General features: G+C 40.4%; 2 protein-coding genes and 1 long non-coding RNA gene across 3 annotated transcripts in view; 2 read left to right on the top strand and 1 right to left on the bottom strand.

Annotated features, from left to right (window-relative positions):
* LOC115439524 (signal transducer and activator of transcription 5B-like) overlaps positions 1–2,141 on the top strand; it is a 35,159-nt gene extending 33,018 nt beyond the window's left edge. Inside the window, exon 19 of the mRNA XM_030163362.1 lies at positions 988–2,141. Coding sequence (XP_030019222.1) covers positions 988–1,111 — 124 coding nt within the window. The 3' untranslated portion in view covers positions 1,112–2,141. The remainder of the gene's footprint in view (positions 1–987) is intronic.
* LOC115439530 (uncharacterized) overlaps positions 1–13,821 on the bottom strand; it is a 23,086-nt gene extending 9,265 nt beyond the window's left edge. The window contains exons 1-2 of the long non-coding RNA XR_003938264.1: positions 13,769–13,821; positions 5,491–5,494 (exon numbers count right to left, since the gene is read on the bottom strand). This is a non-coding gene — a long non-coding RNA (uncharacterized LOC115439530). The remainder of the gene's footprint in view (positions 1–5,490; positions 5,495–13,768) is intronic.
* Positions 7,979–18,989, top strand: LOC115439529 (transcription factor A, mitochondrial-like). Its single transcript, XM_030163373.1, has 7 exons — positions 7,979–8,240; positions 11,020–11,162; positions 12,371–12,441; positions 13,417–13,566; positions 15,023–15,118; positions 17,373–17,429; positions 17,519–18,989. Exons 1-7 carry the CDS (start codon positions 8,155–8,157, stop codon positions 17,813–17,815), a joined length of 900 nt encoding a protein of 299 aa, XP_030019233.1. The 5' UTR covers positions 7,979–8,154; the 3' UTR covers positions 17,816–18,989.

The raw sequence follows: 18,989 nt of genomic DNA, 5'->3' as shown, positions 1-18,989 counted from the left end.
CACACACCTGATTGGCTGAGTGTTATCACATGGGATGGTCCTAAATACATGTAATTGGTCTGTGTGTTTCCTCATCTACTCTACCTTAAGCTACGCTGGTTAAAACAAAAGCGCTCCACCACCAGCTGTAGGTCCGTATGGGACGGCTTCAGGGTCCAGACCTGGACCATGGTCTGTCTGTTAGTGACCATTGGTATACTTTCTTGTTGTCAAAATTTCGTACTGGCGTTGATCCGAATGGGCAAAGCTGTAAACACTGTGTTGGACCATCGGACCACGTGGAGCCCTGATGGTATCACGTCAGATGTTTAATTCTGAATAATAGAACTCACCTTGGATTCTTTAAACAGATGTGGGTGCCTGTCTCCAAGGTGCTCTGATGGTTCGTGGTACACCCCCCCCCCCCCCGCCCTTTGTTTGAATTCTACAGTGGCAGTGTTTACACAGTGGCTTATGCGTGTCCATAACCACGTCATGATTGTCTACCTGAAATACTTCCACACACGACTTTTGGTCCTTTTTTGTTCATTAGACGAGGCGGAGCATTAGCTGCAGCTGTGTCCATTCTTTCATGAGTTCCTGTACCTGTTGTATTGTAAACTGTTAAGCGTACTGACCAAAGCAATTCCGGAAGAGTAGTAGTCTACTGATGGGATTGGTTCTTAAGCAGGCATCGGCTTTTCTGTTTATTAAAAAAATTAATATCGACAATTCGTTTTTTCTTCATAGTATTGAATGGTATCGTGAGTATCGGTTCTAATGACATCCCTAGTCCTGTGTGGATAAGGCTGTAGGTTCTAGTTCCATAGGATCACACACACACTGGGCCTCAGGGGTCACACATTTACTTTGGTGACGTCGTCTCGTCTTGTTTCCAGAGACAGTCAAGTGCATTCAATAACTAAATGAAGCTGAATAAATCCCAGTCATTTCCTGTGTGACTTCCTGTTTGTGTGACTTCCTGTTTGTGTGACTTCCTGTTGTCAGGGGCGACGCCATGCTGGACGCAGATGGAGACTTCGACCTGGAGGACACCATGGACGTGGCCCGTCACGTGGAGGAGCTGCTGCGCCGGCCCATGGCCAACCAGTGGAGCAACCAGCAACCCTGAAGCTCCACCCAGAAGCTGCTGCAGAGCCTCTGGTCCCCTCCATGTTCCTGAGCACAAACAGCTCATTACTACTCACTAACTCTGCTCACTGTCACCAGCCCACAGGACCTGGAGAAGGTAACACCTCCCACAAAGAGTCTCCCCCTCGTAGATTCTCAGGGCTGTGGTGTACAGGTGTTTGTACCAATGGAACCACACACACAAACTGTTCCTTCATCCACTCATGTGTATGTATCTAACATGTCCTGGTGATATGGGGAGACTTTGGCATGAAACCTACAACTTCAGAGTAGGAATGGACACTTTGGCAAAAATAAGAACCCTGATAAGATCCAGATGATGGATAAAATCTAAACATTCATGAGATAAAGGTAAAATGACAGATACTACTATCGCCGCGTTTCCACTATGTGGTATCGGCTCTACTCCACTCGACTCGGCCTTTTTGCATTTCCATTACGAAAAAGGACTTGGAATCTGGTACCTGGTACTAGTTTTTTGGTATCACCTCCGCTGAGGTTCCAGGACTGGGGACCAGATACTACAACGTCACGTGTAAACACTGCAGACCACTGATTGGTCAGAGTCGTCTCTGTGACCCGCCGAGGAGGTTCAGATTTAAAAATTCCGCATGAGCTTGACGAGACAACACGCAACAAGTGAGTTTATCAGCAACTCTCTGAGCAGATGACACGGAAGTAACGCACTGCATCACTATGACGTCCAGGTACTGTAAAGTGGGTAGTATCCTGTAATGGAAATGGTCTCCAGGAATAGTAACTGGTACCCGAGTCGAGCCGAGCCGAGCTGAGTCGAGCCGGTTCCACGTAGTAGAAACGTGGCATATGTATTCAAATAAGTCTGGTTCATGTGTAAATGAGACCAAAACACGTTCAAACCCTTATTTGTGGTTTTAACTTCATGTCACCGTTCGTTTGGCCATTTTTCCAAATGCATGTTGCATTTGTTTCTTGTGTATCATGGACTGTTAAGTTTATCCAAACAGTGTAAAAGAGCCCCTCATCACTGACATCAGGTTTCCTCTTCATCAGTCTTATCTGGATCATACAACCATCACTCACAGTACTTCAAACTGAAGACGTGAACAGTTTAGCCTCAGTTCCAAAGTATATGAGGAACATGTCATTAGAAGATCTAGTTCAGGGTTTGGGTTAAACTGTCAAACATACAGACAAAAATGATCCAGTTGAGATGACATTGGTCTGAATGTGAAACCTGAACTTAATTGAGTCTGGCAGCCCTGATGTAGTACATCCAAAAAAAGCATCATTAGCATAAAACCTAAAGTGCCCTTTGGTCCGTTTGTTCCATGAAAACACCAGTAACAGTCAGAAGAAAAGCTACAGAGGGCTCAGAGTCCTTCAGTGGACTAACTCTCCACTGGATCATATGGATCATGTTCATCTGTGGCCATGCCCGATCCCTCCAAGTTTCAGGAACACAGTCCTGCTGACACAGAAGTCCAGGTGAAAACTGAACCTGTTTAGGTGACAGACCTTCTCCAAGGTTCCACTGAGTGGTTTCAGAGTCAGATGGAGTCCGTGTCCTGCTTTGTTTGTCATCAGTGGAGTTTGACTGTCCTTCAGTGTCCAAGTCCAAATGGGCCAGAACCTAGAACGGCTCCATGTGTTTATGTGTAAAACAACAGTAGTAGTATGTTCACCCTGGGTTTAGCATGTGGGCTGAAGCAGCTGAAGCAGCTCAAAGGTTTGAGATGGAATTATGCGCTGAATTCCAGCTGCTAAGATTTGAAGGTTGTGACATTCACAGAATCACTGCACAGGTTCTAGTTGAAATCAGGGTGTGTAGTGGGTGTCCAGGAGGGATGGAACCATTGGAGACTTTGGTGTTACGATTATCGTCAGAGAAATAAGCGAGGTTTCACCCCCACGAAAGTGAAAGTGACACTTAACGTGCATTAGTTAGTAATCTCTGTCTCCCGCTGTTGTGAAGCATCAGACTATTTAATGCAGTTTGTGATCAGAGTGTGTGTTTACTGCATCACTTCACAGGTTCACCTCCTGAAGGGTAAGGGTTAAGGTAAGGGTTAGACAGTCTGAACTGGAGGAGAACAACCTTACTCTACCAAAGCTATGCACAGACTGGTGTGAATGGGTTGGACAGTGGGAGCCTGAAGCTGCACAGATGACAGTAGTGAACACAAACTCTCTGGAAACTAAAGTGAGTTCACATTGAAAACATATTTCTGGTCTGAATGTCTGACCCGTCTGTCTGTCTCACACAGACGTCAGCTGGTTCCTTCTCATTTTTACTGGTGGAATGTTAATGCAGCTTCTGTAATGTATCTTTGGTTCTGCTCTGAATCTACTGTACTTTATCAGACAGTTTTTGGTAGCCTTAACCTTTAATTAACCCTGACGTTTAAAATTCAGTTAATCATAACACCATGATATCGCTACAACTCTAGTGTCCAGATGTTTACAGATACACAACTAAAACTAAAGGATGTGCTGAATCAGAGATCGGGGGGTGGGGTGAGGGCTTCAAAAGGGAGACCCTAAGGGCAAGTCCCGTCTTACTCCAAAAAAAACATAACAAGATGGTAACGGCCTCAGTGTCATGAAAAGCAGCCCCCAAACCACCAGACCTGATGTCCAAGGTTTAGTCTGGACTTACTCAGTTTCTACAGGTTTAGTCTGGACTTAGTGTCCACAGGTTTAGTCTGGACTTACTCAGTGTCCACAGGTTTAGTCTGGGCTTACTCAGTGTCCACAGGTTTAGTCTGGACTTTCTCAGTGTCCACAGGTTTAGTCTGGATTTAGTGTCCACAGGTTTAGTCTGGACTTAGTGTCCACAGGTTTAGTCTGGACTTACTCAGCGTCCACAGGTTTAGTCTGGGCTTACTCAGTGTCCACAGGTTTAGTCTGGACTTACTCAGTGTCTTGGTCAAAGGTTGTAAAGATAAGGCGGTGCCCTACAAAAATAAAAATGTCATCAGATATTAAACAATAACAGATTTACCTACAGGCACCCTCTGTGCTCTCCCCCCCCCCCCCCCCCCCGACCTGACCTTAACAGACAGCTCCAACTTACGTCAGAAGTCCAGAAAACCAGTGTAAAGTAGACCCGCTCAGGCTGTTTAATGATACTACCCATACTTTAATCTGACCTTGACATATTTTAATACTCCATAGTATCAGTTTGACATATTATAATCATTATATAAACTAACAGTTTCAAATTGTGCTAAATAGATTTATTTTTTTATATTGTAAAAATTCCAGAAACTTCCAAGGTGAAACCTGGAACAGATAATTGAAGTTCAGTCACATCGGGGTAACCAGGTGTATTTCTTATGTTATAAATGAGTTGATAACTAAAGTTTTTTTTTTATTTTGACTGGTGATAGAAGATGGAAATGAAAACCTGTATGGTTTAGGTACTGGTGTACTGAGCATTATGTGCATGAAATTAATTTTACACGAGAAAACATGATGTGGCCAACCTTTTTTTAACGTAAAACTCCAATGATCATACGATCCTTTTATGTTAGAATAAAGATCATGGTCAGAGTGTAAATATTTCTTAGATCTTCAGCTGAAACAAATGGCAATCTTTCAGTGTTTTGTTGTTTTTAGTTGTTCTAATGACTCAGGACATTTGAAAGGTATATTTTGTTTTTGTCTGTAGAGGTTTTTTGTACTTCTGAGCTGTACTCCTCCATTCTGGAGTACGTGGAGTTTGGAGTCTTTGAAGTTCTGTTGGTCAACGCTGGTGTCTCATACTGTCTTTTCCTTTTCCCTCTGTGTTAAGGTTAAGGTTAAGGTTAGGGTTAGTTCAGACACAGGAGTCTGATAACTGTTGATCCTGTTCTGTGTTTCCAGAGTCTCCCTCATTGTTGTCAACTGAAGCCTTTGTCTGCAAACTGCGCTCCATCCAAATACATGTGTGTGCCTTGTGGATCAGTAGGGGGCGCCACTGCCCATATACTGTCCATATATATTTCAAAGCCATTGTCATTAACCCTTAGATGCACAAGTGTCTGGACCCTCCACTTTTCCATAAGGGACTCAGAAATACAACATTCAGTGTGTTTTTATCTCACTTTTGTCATTTTGTCATGTTAAAAATAATCATTTGTATTATAGGTTGGTCCACAAAAGAATGATTTTATGTTTTAAATATTTTTTATTTTTCATTTTTTAAACATTTTGAACAGTTTTAAAATGTTTTTTTAACCTTTGTGTTTGAGTCTAGCAGGTATAGGTGCAAACCATCTGGTACATGGTGTCTACTCCTCCTTTGGTCCTGGTGTAGAACGGATGGATGGATGGATGGATGGATGGATCAGTGGTTCAGATGTAATTCCATTGTAAATGAATGCAGGTCATTTTGACCCACCTATGGAAGCTTAAGGTAGCAATAAAAAAAAATACAGTTTTATAAAATCTAGAAAACGTAACTTAAACATTTAAATGACATGATGTCAACATGTTTTTAGGAATACCTGGTATATGAAATAATAATAACTTTTCATTTCAAAGATAATAAAAGTAGCTAACCTCACTGGGTCGTTTTGGACCCACTTATGCACCTAAGGGTTAACCCTGCACTACTCTACCCACAATGCAGTTCAACACGGTAAACCTCAGGAATACACACTGTGAAGTAAAGGTCCATGGAGGGCAGTTAAACCAGTTTGTCTGACTGTATAGACTTTAACTCTGCTAATTCAGCCTCTTCTCTGCTTTTTTTTTTTTTTTAGATTTTTAAATAAAAGCTAAAACCCAAACTTTTAATTGTGTACTTTGTGTACTTGCACTTTGTTGCTCATGTCAGCAGTCGGGCTCTCAGATGCAGTATGGTCTGAATCATGTCCAGACAGTTGTTTTCAGTCTGAGTTGAATGTGTGAGCTCTGGAGGTCCTTCTGGACCATCAGGGCCTGGTTGGAACCTTCACATTGAGCTGGAAATGTTTGGATTTGGGAACATGAAAATAAACTTTTTGTACTGAATCAACGTTTGTTGTGGTTTGACATCAATGATTTTGGTTGTGGACTGTTAGATGTGGCTTCTTAAACCCTGGAAACACCTCATTCAGTTATATTTAAGGTTTCTTCAGAAAGTCCACATTAGCAGGAACTCTCCAGAACAGTTTGCACTTTTCACATGGTAAGTCCTTCTAGGATCTAAAACTGAGCACAAACACAACTCACACCTAGAATCACTGACAAGAACAAAAACACACTCAGCGGAACCATAAAACCAAGGAAAGAAAGGACAGTTGACATGTTTGAATGGTGGATCAGAACCAGGTTGTATGTAGGACTTCAAAAACACCAATAGAAGTGGAGCAAGAGACCAATAAAAGAAGAGTCATCATTAGTGGTAATTTATTAATTCAACAGGCTGTTCATCAGCAGGTCAACAGTTAGAATAGAATAGTACATCTTTATTGTCATTGTACAGGTATAACGAAATTTTAAAAAGTGCAATCGTCATAGGTCCCATAAAAAAAGTATAAATAATGTATATAAAAGAGTATAGAAACTAAAATATAAAAGAAAAACCCTGACGGCATAAATATCTAAAAAAAAAAAAAAAAAAAAAAAAAAAAGAGTGTTACTAGAAGTTTAAAAGACATAAAACATCATCATATACTCTGGACAACATTCAGCATTCCACACAATTAATTAAAGGTGCTGGAGACTTTCGTGACCAATTTTTCATCAAATCTGTCAAACCTCAGTCATATCCTCAGTGTTATGAATCTGTAAGTCTGTCTGTCATTACTCACCTGAATCTCTTGCATTACGGTGAACAGTTTCTTAGTGCCATCCACCATAAACTGTCCATGTGTTTACAAACGAGCTGGGAGGTCACTCGGGCATCTTCAGAATTTTGTCGTGACGTGCATTGTGTGAAGCGAAGGCTCGCACACCACCTGACAGAGGCAGCTGGAACAGACACCATCGGAAACGGCAGGAGCTCCCTTCCTTCTATGCATATTCCTCCAGCCGTTTCTGCGTGTTTGTTTCATCCATATAATACTATATATACTTATATATATATGTGTGTGTGTGTGTGTGTGTGTTCGTTATAAATACTGTTCAGGATAAGTTTGATGTTGATGCTCCATTTGGACAAAAAAGTCTTTTTCTATGAAATTCTTTAGAATGTATAACTGGATTTTAAAAAGTTGTTTAAAAAAAAATAATAATAAAAAAATCTATACTTCCCTTAATATATTCATCTGAACTTTGACACCCCTAGTATAAGCTCGCATACTTCTTTCTCTTTTTCTTATCTTTCCTATCCTCTTTTTCTTTTCTCCTTTCTTTCTATACATGATTATAATTAAGCACTTATATATAATGTCTTCTATTGCAAATGTTTTTATATATATAATTGATATGAAAAAAAGCTATATTTGTATTGTAACCTGTGCTGTTCTAAAAAAAAGCGACATGTTTTATATATATATATATATATATATATATATATATACATATATATATATATATATATATATATATATATATATATAAATATGTGTGTGTGTGTGTGTGTGTGTGTGTGTGTTTAGTATGTGTGGGAAAGGCAATCATTCTAGTGCTACTGAATGTTTAAGTCACTTAAGCATTCATTAGCAGTAGAACGCTAAGACACTTAAGTGTCTTCGTGCATTCAAAAAGAGACGCAATAAAGTATTAAATGCTGTCGAGGTAAGACAACAAATAAATTTAGTATTTAATATGTTTACTGTTTTTTTCTTTTATTTTTGTAACTTTGACTTTGTACCATATGTACATTAGATATACAGATATTTTATTATACGAACCGGAAGTTAAACTTGGCGGAAACGGAAGTTTTTGCTCTCTCCCACAATGCACCGGGAGAGATTGAAGGCGCCTTTTGTAGCTCCTGCATGTCAACAAGGAGGAGGACGGGTCTTCGTGTCAGTGTCATGCATGAAAGTAATCATGTACTAGTGTCCTCCGACAGTCAGACCGTGTAGAATTAACCCTCCGTTCCTTCCTCTGACGTGTGTGCTGTCCGCCATGGCTCCGTTCTCCTTCCTGACGGCAGGTGCTAGCCTGTGGGCTAAATCTGTCAGTGTGTTCTCCTGCACTCAGACCCTCACAAGGTAGTCTCCTCTAACTACTGTGGTGGCTAGCTAAAGTTCTGTTAGCCTGCTAGCCTCAGGGGCTTTCTGCAACATTTTGCCCGTAATTTGACGTAGAACAGTTAAATATGATGATGAAGAAAAGTTTAAAGTGATGAATGTTATGTAAAGTAAGTCGTAGGTTAAAGGAATGTCGGGTACATGTGAGGTGTTTAGTGTCATGGTCTATTAACGGAACGGCTCCAGTGGAGGGGTGTGAGCACCTGCGCATGCGTCACATGGAATTAGTGAACACAGGAGGGTAGTTTGGAGTGGCAAAATAAGGATAAACATATCACACTTAGATTCACAATAGTGAGATTTTGGAAATTTTTTTTTAGATTTGATGAAATTACATGAAACTTTATTGTAGAGCTGAAATGATTAATCTACTTAAAGTGATTTAAAAAAATAAATAATTCAACCACAATTCTCCTGAATCATAGCTTTGTTTCCTTCATTTCTCTGCTGTTAAACATTGGTCCCACTGTTGTGTTTCACACGGACGCTTATTGTGACGCACAAAGAAGCTTCAATTCAGGAAAACTGCAAAAGAATATTTCCCTTCAATCAATACAAGTCGATTAATCGAATTGTGAATTTTTGCATTCACTTAGAGCACCTAATTGATTAATCGGTTTCAGTTCTACTTGATTGATCACACAACAGGGAAATTCAGTGGTACAAGAAAATGTGCATGGATGAAGTTAGTACAAAAACCAAATAGTGTAGACAGTGCCAAGGTTGGTCAAGAATTCAGTAGTGGCTCAAAATGATGTCAGAATAATGAGATGCACCGTTGTATTTAATCCAATATAGCAGAATTATAACGGCAATTATATACAGAATTATAACGGCAAATCTCAAATTAATGACCTACTATTTGAAAATAATGTGATATATTAAAGCATTTACCATTATACTAACATTCAGTTAGTTTTTTTTTTTTTTTTTACTATTTAATTCATTGGCAATTTTTCCAAATCCATAATCAGTCAGGGTCATTCCGTGCCACTTCACACTTCTCTTCATGTCATGGATTTTCTGGGATAATAAAATCATGTGAAAACATTTATGAAAACCGTGGTATCTTGCAAACTTCCATTCCATTCCACTGTTAATTTTTCACTGGACTGAGTTTAAATTTATGCTGAATGTTCAAGAAACACTAAGAATGTACAACTTTAATTCTTTTGAATAATTGTTGTTTAAATGTAGAAATATTTAGTTTTCAAAATGTAATATCTCCACTGTTGTCTTTTGTTAAGATAATATAAGACTTTTTGGATCCCATTTTGGGGAAATTTCACAGTTGACAGCAGCAACTTACAACACAATAGTATAAGAGAACAACAGGTACAAAAAAACACACACAAGTTAGTGAAATATAAGGAAAATGAGAACCAAAGTTTGACTTTGTATTAAATGTTGAGTGCTTCTGATGTTGCATCATACAAAAAGTATAAATGTTGTATTAGCCCTACATGATATTATATATATTATACAGGCTGAGTCTATACGAGTGCTGTTGGCCTTATTGACTGACATGCTTTTAGAAAATGATTGTGTTTCACCAGTGGCAGCGGCTGGTGATTATCTGTTTTATAAAAATTTGTTTTAGAATTAGAGTGTTTGAATTCTTGGTCATTCAGAGATATTGTGACAAAGGCCTTTAAAATGTTCCAGACTGGTTTGTTTCCAGGCAAAAAACAGCACTGGTGAAAGAGTTGCTTTTAGGGATGTAATGATATGAAAATTTCATATCACGGTTATTGTGACCAAAATTATCACGGTTGTCATTATTATTGCGGTATTGTTGAAATTATGCTCAAAATGTTCAAAAAGTACTTATACATAAAGTGAAATAATTTAACCAAGTTGTATTTTGAAAAAAAAAAACAAAAACAACAACAAAAAAACAAAATAATTGGCACAATGTACTTTCTGTTGGCAGAAACATTCCAATATTAACCCTTAGTGGTCTGAGCCTATTTTGTCTGTTTTTCAGTACTTTTGATTTTGCCTTTATATACTATATAAACAAATGTTTCCTGTACCCATGTTTGGTATCTTTTTTTCCAGCACAACTTCATCTATATCATCTGTCTATTATTTTTTTCACTTTAACCTACTATATCAACATAAAAGGCCAGAAAACACAAAAAAATGTATAAAATCCAATTTAAAAAATGTAAATAATTTATTGCATAAATAACACAAAGATCCTTAACGAACCTTTTCAAAGACTTTAAAAGTGAGTATTGGTTCCAAGTATTAGGTATATACAATTAAAATTGTAATAAATTAAAACTATACTCAAATATTTGACATAAAACCATATCTTTACATAGGCGTTTTCTCCAGAAAAGTGCAGTAATCAAACACGGTTATCGTGATAATTAGAATTTAAACGGTAATACTAACCGTCTGCAGTTTTACCATGGTTTATCGTTATACCAGTAATTGTTACATCCCTAGTTACTTTAACCATCAGCTTTCACAACCTGTCCACCTAAATTATTTGGACTTACTTTTTTTTATCTCAACGGTGAAACATTGTGTCTCTACAAAAATGATTTAACAACAAATGATAGAAACCAAAGATCATTTTTAAAAGTGTCTTTAATTCAGTGTTACTGTGTTGAATATTGTGTCCAGTGGTTCAAGGCAGAGCTGAGTGTATAGTGAGCTGTAAATATGGATGAAATGGAAGTGCAAGTGTTTCCTAGAGATAACATTAATCTTTGTCAATGTGTGGTAGGTGGACCACTGTCCTCCCAGGGGCTTATGGGAGTTCAGTGAAATGTCTGACCTCTCAGGCCAGTGGGCCGCCAAAAAGACCTCTGAATGGATACATGAGATTCGTGATGCAACAGCAGCCCATCATCACCAGACAACACCCAGGTAAACCCCTGCAACAGTCTAGAAACATCTCATCACATGAGCCAGGTACAGTGATACCGAAAGGATTAGTCCAGTGTTTTTCCACCTTGGGGTCGGGACCCCACATGAGGTTGGTCACCTGGAATTCAAATGGGGTCGCCTGAAATTTCTAGTAATTGATAAAAACAAAAGGCAAAAAAAACAAAAAAAAAAAAAACATACTAAAGGGGGAAGGTTACACTGTAAAAGGATCAACATTATTACAATGCAAACTTTGGTGCTGTTGGTGGATATACACCCCAGGTGAGCCTCTAAAGAAGACCCTCTTACCTCCTGATTTCAGTTTAACCCCTTGAACACTGGTTTCAGATGTTTGTGGTGCAAGATTTTATCAATTGAGAAAGAACAGACTGCACCAAACAACTTAAAAAGGGGATTGGGAGCAGTTAATGTGGTGTTTTTTAACCTTAGGGTCTGGACCCCTCGTAGGGTGGCCTGGAATTCAAATGGGATCGCCTGAAATTTCTTGTAATTGATAAAAAAAATTTAAAAAATGAAAACTTACTAATAAAAATTGATAGTATATAGCCTAAATGTTGTGTAAAATTAACGTTTATTTGCAACATATTATAGCAAACTATTACATGATCAAAACCAAATTAATTTTAACAAAAAAAAAAGTCTCTATTTTGAATGTCTGGGGTCACCAGAAATTTGTGATGTTAAAATGGGGTCACGAGCCAAAAAAGGTTGGGAACCATTGGATTAGTCACACCAGGAAATAGCTGCTGGAACCAGCTGGAAACAAAAGAAATTAACACATGGATTTGAACAAAATCTGAAGATAAATAAACCTGACGACATTTCATGACTCCTACTGGTGGAGTCGAGCAGTAGAGTCACGACTGACAGAATCTGATCAGCTGTTAATTACATCTGTCAATCATGTATTGAATTAACACAACCATCCCGCCCCATCCCACCCCACGAGTCCAGAGAAGGGGGTACTACTCTCAATTCCACCCAGGACACTTGAATTACAGAAAACTGAAAGGACATTATTGATTTTTATGACCAGTTACGGCCAAAGCTGTCAAGTAGTACAGCGCAACAGCTAAGATCAAACGTTTAGTTATGTTGCAACAATAACTACATCTAAAGTTTCTTCTGTTGTGGCTCCATCAAACAATGCTGCTGATGATTCATATATAATTCTCTTCTCTTTTTAGAAATTAAATCAGTGGATATCATCAGGAAAATTGCCCAGCAGTGGAGAACACTGAGTCCAGAACAGAAGCGGGTATTCCAGTCCTTTGTCTGTTATTCTTTCCAGTTCATCTAGAAGTAGATCATGTGATGAAATCAAGAGTTAATTTGCAGTGAAATGTAGATTTACTTCAAAAAAACACTGAACATGATGTTGTCTTATGGACAGGTAAAGGCTTCTGTGCCCTGTTGGTCTGTTGATGTTGTAAAATAGGGAACAGTGTGGTTCAACAAACACTGACGTTTATGAAGAAATGTGAAACGGGGGCGAAGGTTTTTAACACTGGACATGACAAAAGTCTTATCTAAACAAAAAAAACTACAACAGGACATGAGTCCAGAACATCAGAGAGAACACTTCCCTGTTCTAAACCCTTTGTTGTTCTAAACCCTTCCATGTTCTAAACCCTTCCGTGTTCTAAATGCTTTGTTGTTCTGAACCCTTCCATGTCTTAAACCCTCCATGTTCTAAACCCTTCCGTGTTCTAAACCCTTCCGTGTTCCAAACCCTTTGTTGTTCTAAACCCTTCCGTGTTCTAAACTACTCCTTCACTGTAGCCGGTACATGGGGCTCAGTCCATGGAAAATTTTGACAGGAAGTTTCTTAAAACAGAATTCCTTCAAAGGTCTCATCAGTTTTTTTTTCATGTTTTACTTTAGTATAATTTGTACTGAATGTTAAAAGAACATTAGGGATTATGTTGAACCTGTAAATGTCCATGTGTATTTATCTGAGTCGTTTCCAGTCCAGTTATCGTCCAGGACCAAATAACATGGAGATTTGATCAAACAGTAATAAAAGTACTTGGATTGTAATTTTGGTTCCAAAATAGAAGTAAAACTAATGAATTAACTAATTTAATGAATGAATTAATTTTTGAAAATGAAAGATTTTTCATCATGGTAAAAATGATTTAGTTCAATTTCATGAATGCAAACTATTCAAATGAATCCATGTGGTCCATGGTCCAGGGTTGGAGCTGTGACTGTCCGCTCTGTTTCCTTGCAGCCATTTGAGGAGGCGTCTGTTCGGGCCCGAGAGCAGTTTAAGGTGGACCTGCAGCGATACCAGGCTCAGCTGAGCCCGGCCCAGGCTCAGCAACAGGCTCTGGAGAAGAGGGCGAGGACGGCCAAGAGGAAGGCCATTCGCAAGAAAAGGGTAGGACAGGGACAGGTCCTGCAGCAGACACCCACCCACTCATCCACCCAACCCCACTCACACTGGTGTATGAATGCGTATGAATGCTCGGTGGTGGTGGGAGGGGCCGTAGGCGCAGATTGGCAGCCACGCCTTCGCCAGCCTGCCCCAGGGTTAGGGTTAGAGTCCCAGGACAGCTGTGGACACAGATGTAGTTTAAAACCACCAGAGGGAGAATGTGAGAGTGAATGAATAATGGAACAATAATGTAAAGCACTTAGGGGTCGGTGTCTCTGAGGTAAAAGAAGCATCACTGTGGAATTCATCCTGTTGGAGTTGTGGGCTACAGAAGGTTTTAGTCCAACTAAAGAACAAAGTTGTTATCGTTAACGAAAACTAACGAAATGATAAAAACTAGAATTGAAAAAAATGTTCGTTAACTGAAATAAATAAAAACTATAATTAAAAGAAAAAATGATAACTAACTGAAACTGTATTGTGTGCTTACAAAACTAACTAAAACGTATAGAAATTATGGATAAAATTCCCTTCGTTTTCGTCTTTGCCAGTGTTGGATTGATATGAAATCAATTTATTTTGCTCGAGCAATTTTAGCTAGCGGCACCATACGGCACTTCACGGTCCATCACTTCTCGTCACTCGTTGTTTACAGTCGTCTTCTCGTCCCCACTCTACCTGGAAACATGGAGACTAAAGTTGGGAGAAAGCAGCAGAGTCCTGTCTGGGATTTATTTGAATACAACGGCAAAGAAGAGAAAAGATATAAAAATAAAACTAAACTAAAATGAAGCATTTAGAACAAAAAAACAAAAACTAATAAAAACTAGCAAACCTGCTCTAAAAACTAATTAAAACTAACTGAATTAGAGAAAAAAAGTCAAAACTAAGTAAAACTAAACTATAATGAAAAATCCAAAACTATTATAACCTTGCTAAAGAAGCCTTCTTTGAATCTATTTTGTGCTGTGTGGTTATGTTAGCTCTGTGAAACCTTTAGAACACAATTAAAAAACAAACAAAAACAAAACACGATCCATCAAGTAATCAATGAGCTGAACAGTGTGTTTACATTTACCTGAATATTTCAGTAATAATCAGCCACAGCCCAGTCAGACTGAAAAGGAAACGCCTCAGTAGTTGGAAACAAGGAGGAGGAGTTTTTACAAAACCAAACTGGTCTGTGGATGACATAACTTTTATATGGGAGACTTACAAAGAGTTGAACATTACATAACTCCTCAACAGATGAAAGGCTGATAACAGACAGAAAAGAATAGCAAATGTTTGTCCTAGAGCATGAGATTGAAGATCTGTTATTAGTGTTGGCAGATCAGTGTCATACATATGGAAGCTCATCTTTTCCACTGCCTTCTGTGTGTGTGTGTGTGTGTGTGTGTGTGTGTGTGTGTGTGTGTGTGTGTGTGTGTGTGTGTGTGTGTGTGTGTGCGCGCGTCAGGAGTTAACCAGCTTGGGAAAACCGAAACGTCCTCGCTCTGCCTTCAACATCTTCATGTCGGAGCATTTTGAAGAGGCCAGAGGAGCCACCACACAGGTCAGCAGCTCATCACTGGGGTAGGGGGTAGGGGGGTCAGGGGTATGGTTCTACTCAACACTGGAGGTTGGACTTATTTAGTCATTGTCTTTTCCCTTAACAAAATGATTTAGTTCACTGTAGGGCTGCAGCTGTAGATTCTATTTAAAGTCCAGTGTTTTACCGAAAATTTCAGCGATTTATCAAGTAATTGGATTTTAATTTTTTTTCATTTTTAAACAATAATTCGATTGCGGCTGCAGGTGGGTCTGAAGAGGAGCAGGGTAGAAGACATGGGCATTTCTGACTTTGCGTCACTACCTGACACGATAGAGCAACATTTCAGTATAGACGAGGTTCACGTGAGGGGGATGGATCTCTTGGATACTCTTGAATACCGTGCCCCCCCACCTTTCAATTCAGTTCAATTCAACTTTATTTGTATAGCCCAATATCACAACAAGGTTATCTCAAAGGGCTTTACAGAGGCAGTTGGAGTAAACAACAGTCAAATAAACAGCAAGAAAATGAGTAGTGTCCAGGGCATCCCCCGTCCTTAGACCCTCCTTCTCGGCAAGGAAAAACTCAAAACCCAGTGGGAAAAGGGAGAAACCTCAGGGAGAACCACAGTGAAGGAGAGATCCACTCCCATGGACGGACAGGCTATAGATGCACCAGGACTGATGGACGTCCATTTGCAGATGTAGTTCTAGTCTGCAAGGATGCAAGGATACCTTTGCTATTTTCCCACGGCCACCGGGGTGACCATGGCCTGGATCAGGAGCCTGGAGGGGGTTTCAACTTCTGTCTCACTGACCAGATAGTCCAGATGACCATGGACTAGACCAGCCTCCAGGGAAAACGGTCCGTCTGGGACCAGACCGGTACCAACCCCACATATGTGCGTGTATTTGGGCCTCCTCCTGCCGGTGGGGGTGTACCGCCCCTGCAACCCGCAGCATGTGGGACAAACAGACAGTTCGGTCTGTGTTTGGCTCCACCATGTCCCTAAAGCCATTCTAACACATCAACGTCATGATCCGCTTCGATCACCGACTATCCCGGTCCTGCCTGCGTTGTCGCAGTGCGGCGGACAGGCTGGCAGCCTTCAGACAGGTGTGGACAGGGTGACTCCCCCGATATTCAACCTCAGCCATGACACCTGCATGGATGAACAGCTGGTTCCTCACTGGGGCTGCTGCCCATCCTTCTGATTCACCCAGAGGGGGTGTGTCTGGGTGTGGGGGAGGGGCATGCCTGTCCCGGGTACCAAGCACCGGGTCCTGGCAGTGAACAGCGGTCCAAGCTAGAGTGGCTTAACAGAATTAATAATCAAATGAATACTTGAGGCAAAAAAAAATAAGATTTTAGGATTTTTTTGTACTCAAATTACTCGAGTACTCATTGCAGCTCTAGTTCACTGTTAGTTTTAGTTTTTATCTCACCGGCTGATACACCATGAGCTATTGTGAAGGCACCGTGTCCAGCGTCGTCATCTTGGTTGTCCTCATCTTCTTCGTTGTCGTCTTTGTCCTCATCTTTGTTGTCTTCTACATCATCTTCGTTATCGTCGTCGTCTTCATCTTCATCGCCTTCATCTTCTTCGTCGTCGTCTTCGTTAGCATCTTCTCCAATGAAACTACTGTCGGATTCATTTCAGATGTTACATGTTTCTTCTTGGGGTCAATGTCTACAAAGTTTGTTCACAGTTTTGAGAAATTTTTATTTTTTATTTTTGATGATTTTTTTTAAATATTCTAAATGATCCTTTCCTTCTAATGGTCTATATGTTGATGGTTTATAACAGGGGTGTCAAACTCAGATCCTCGAGGGCCGGTATCCTGCATGTTTTAGATGTTTCCCTCTTCCATCAAACCTGGAAGCCATTCCATCGTTATCAGGCTTCTGCAGAGCATGATGATGAGCTGATCATTAATTGAACCAGGTGTGGCTGTAAGAGGAAAATATCTAAAACATGCAGGATAGCGGCCCTCAACCGGAGTTTGACACCTGTGGTTTAGAACATGTAAATGGTTCCAGATATCAGTCTCGTTCCTATTGATCACTGATAGAAGTCATATATGGACTGTGATTGGATGAGTTGAGTTCTCCTCCAGTGAAAGTCCCGTCCACTTCTATAGTTAGATTGATGTGCATCCAGACCAAAGGACTGGAACATAGACAGTACCTGACAACCTCATACATTCAACTGGTTCTTGATACTTGGTCCTATTTTCAGCAGTTGTCCAATTACCCTGGTGTGTTTTTCATTCAGGCAAAGATGAAGTCACTGTTTGAGGACTGGAAGAATCTGTTCAGCCACCAGAAACAGGTCAGACACAGCTCTCGCGCTGTCGTCGTGTCGATAAGGCCTTTAAACTGGTTTCAATGTTGACCTTTTTTTTTTCCTCCATGTGTCAGGTCTACACACACCTGGCTGAGGACGACAAGATCCGTTACAAGAACGAGATGAAGTCGTGGGAGGACCACATGGTGGAGATAGGACGGGAAGACCTGGTGCGAGAGCAGAGCCTGTCCATTAGGAAGAAAGCTACAGGTCGGAGCACCACGGCCTCCAAGAAGAGCGCCAAGACCAAAACGAAGGCCAAGACAAAGGCGAAGAGCACCAGCACCAGCACAGCAGCCAAAAAGACCGGTGTGAAAGGGAAGGCACAAGCAGCCAGAAAGACAAAGAGCAGCTCCACCAAGAACACCTGACTCTACAGGAAAACACGTTTCCATTACAACGGACAACAGGAAGTACCCATGACTTAGCCCCTTTTTCCCCCCAAACTTGACAGTAACAGGTTTTTCTGTCGTCATCATTGTCCGTAGGTTCATCAGAACAGAGTTTGAAGAGTCAGAGCAAGATGTGTTTAGAGCTTCAGTCATTTCCCAGCATCCTCCTGTGTCTGCTCAGCGACGCCTCCATCCACTGAAACCAAACATAATGAAAGCAAAACACCACTGTCATTGGGACCAGAGCTGCAGACCCCCCCCCTCCATTTTAGTGGATCTTCAGTGTTCAGGAGAGTAAAGGTCACTGCTGTGTCTGGAAAATACACACCTGTGAGTTTGGGTTGTGTATACGTCCTCAGCTCCATCACTTCGACGTCCCTTTGATAATATCAGTATGATTTCATTTTGTTGTCCATGTATTTCACGTAGACAGATGGGGGACGCACCCTCACCCTATGTGTGTGGACGTCTTCAGTGTCCAACTCCATTGCTTATGAATCCACTGAACTAAAAACAGACGTTCCACACACAGAAGTGCTCTTGCATGAGGATTATACGCCTAGTGTTTTTTCTTTTTTTTTTTTAAACCTCATTCTTTGAAGTTGCTACATGGTTCTTGAACTAAATAAATTTCCAAAAACAAATTTCTAATGAAGTCTTCGTCAAACTGACCTTACAGGTGTGTGAAGCGTAGATGTTTGACTCGGCTGTTACCATGGGAACAGAAAGGTAAACACACGTCAGTCCATCGGTGCTAAGTGAACCGTCCATGGACCTTTTCCGTAGTGAGGTTGACGTGTGAAGGAACATCACAGCAGGTGTAACGGACATCACCGGTGGTTCAACCAACAGTCACTCAGACCTCCTGGTTGGACAAACTGGACCAGTCCCACCTGAGCTTCCAACTGTGGATAAAAACATGATGCACAGACACAACAGGCCACGTACGGGTGTGTTTCTACTGTCACTACTGCGGTACCACTTAACCTTATGTTGTACAATGCAGCCATTTACTACGATGGCATATTTGGGCCACATAAGAAAAAAAAATGCTTGTCACTACGAGAAAGTGGTTATTTAACAAGAATAAAGTCATAGTTTTAAAAAACTCATTATTTAATGAGAATAAAGTCATAATATGAGAGGTCGTACC

The sequence above is a fragment of the Sphaeramia orbicularis genome, chromosome 19 (genome assembly GCF_902148855.1).
Source record: "Sphaeramia orbicularis chromosome 19, fSphaOr1.1, whole genome shotgun sequence".
NCBI classification, from domain to species: domain Eukaryota; kingdom Metazoa; phylum Chordata; class Actinopteri; order Kurtiformes; family Apogonidae; genus Sphaeramia; species Sphaeramia orbicularis.
This window is presented reverse-complemented; position numbering and strand designations above follow the sequence as displayed.

Bases quoted from the DNA above. Each gene is read 5' to 3' on its own strand.
- LOC115439529 (XM_030163373.1), top strand. From the start codon at position 8,155: ATGGCTCCGTTCTCCTTCCTGACGGCAGGTGCTAGCCTGTGGGCTAAA. The intron at 8,241-11,019 runs GTAGTCTCCTCT...AATGTGTGGTAG, and splicing joins TGCACTCAGACCCTCACAAG to GTGGACCACTGTCCTCCCAG. The intron at 17,430-17,518 runs GTCAGACACAGC...TCCATGTGTCAG, and splicing joins TGTTCAGCCACCAGAAACAG to GTCTACACACACCTGGCTGA.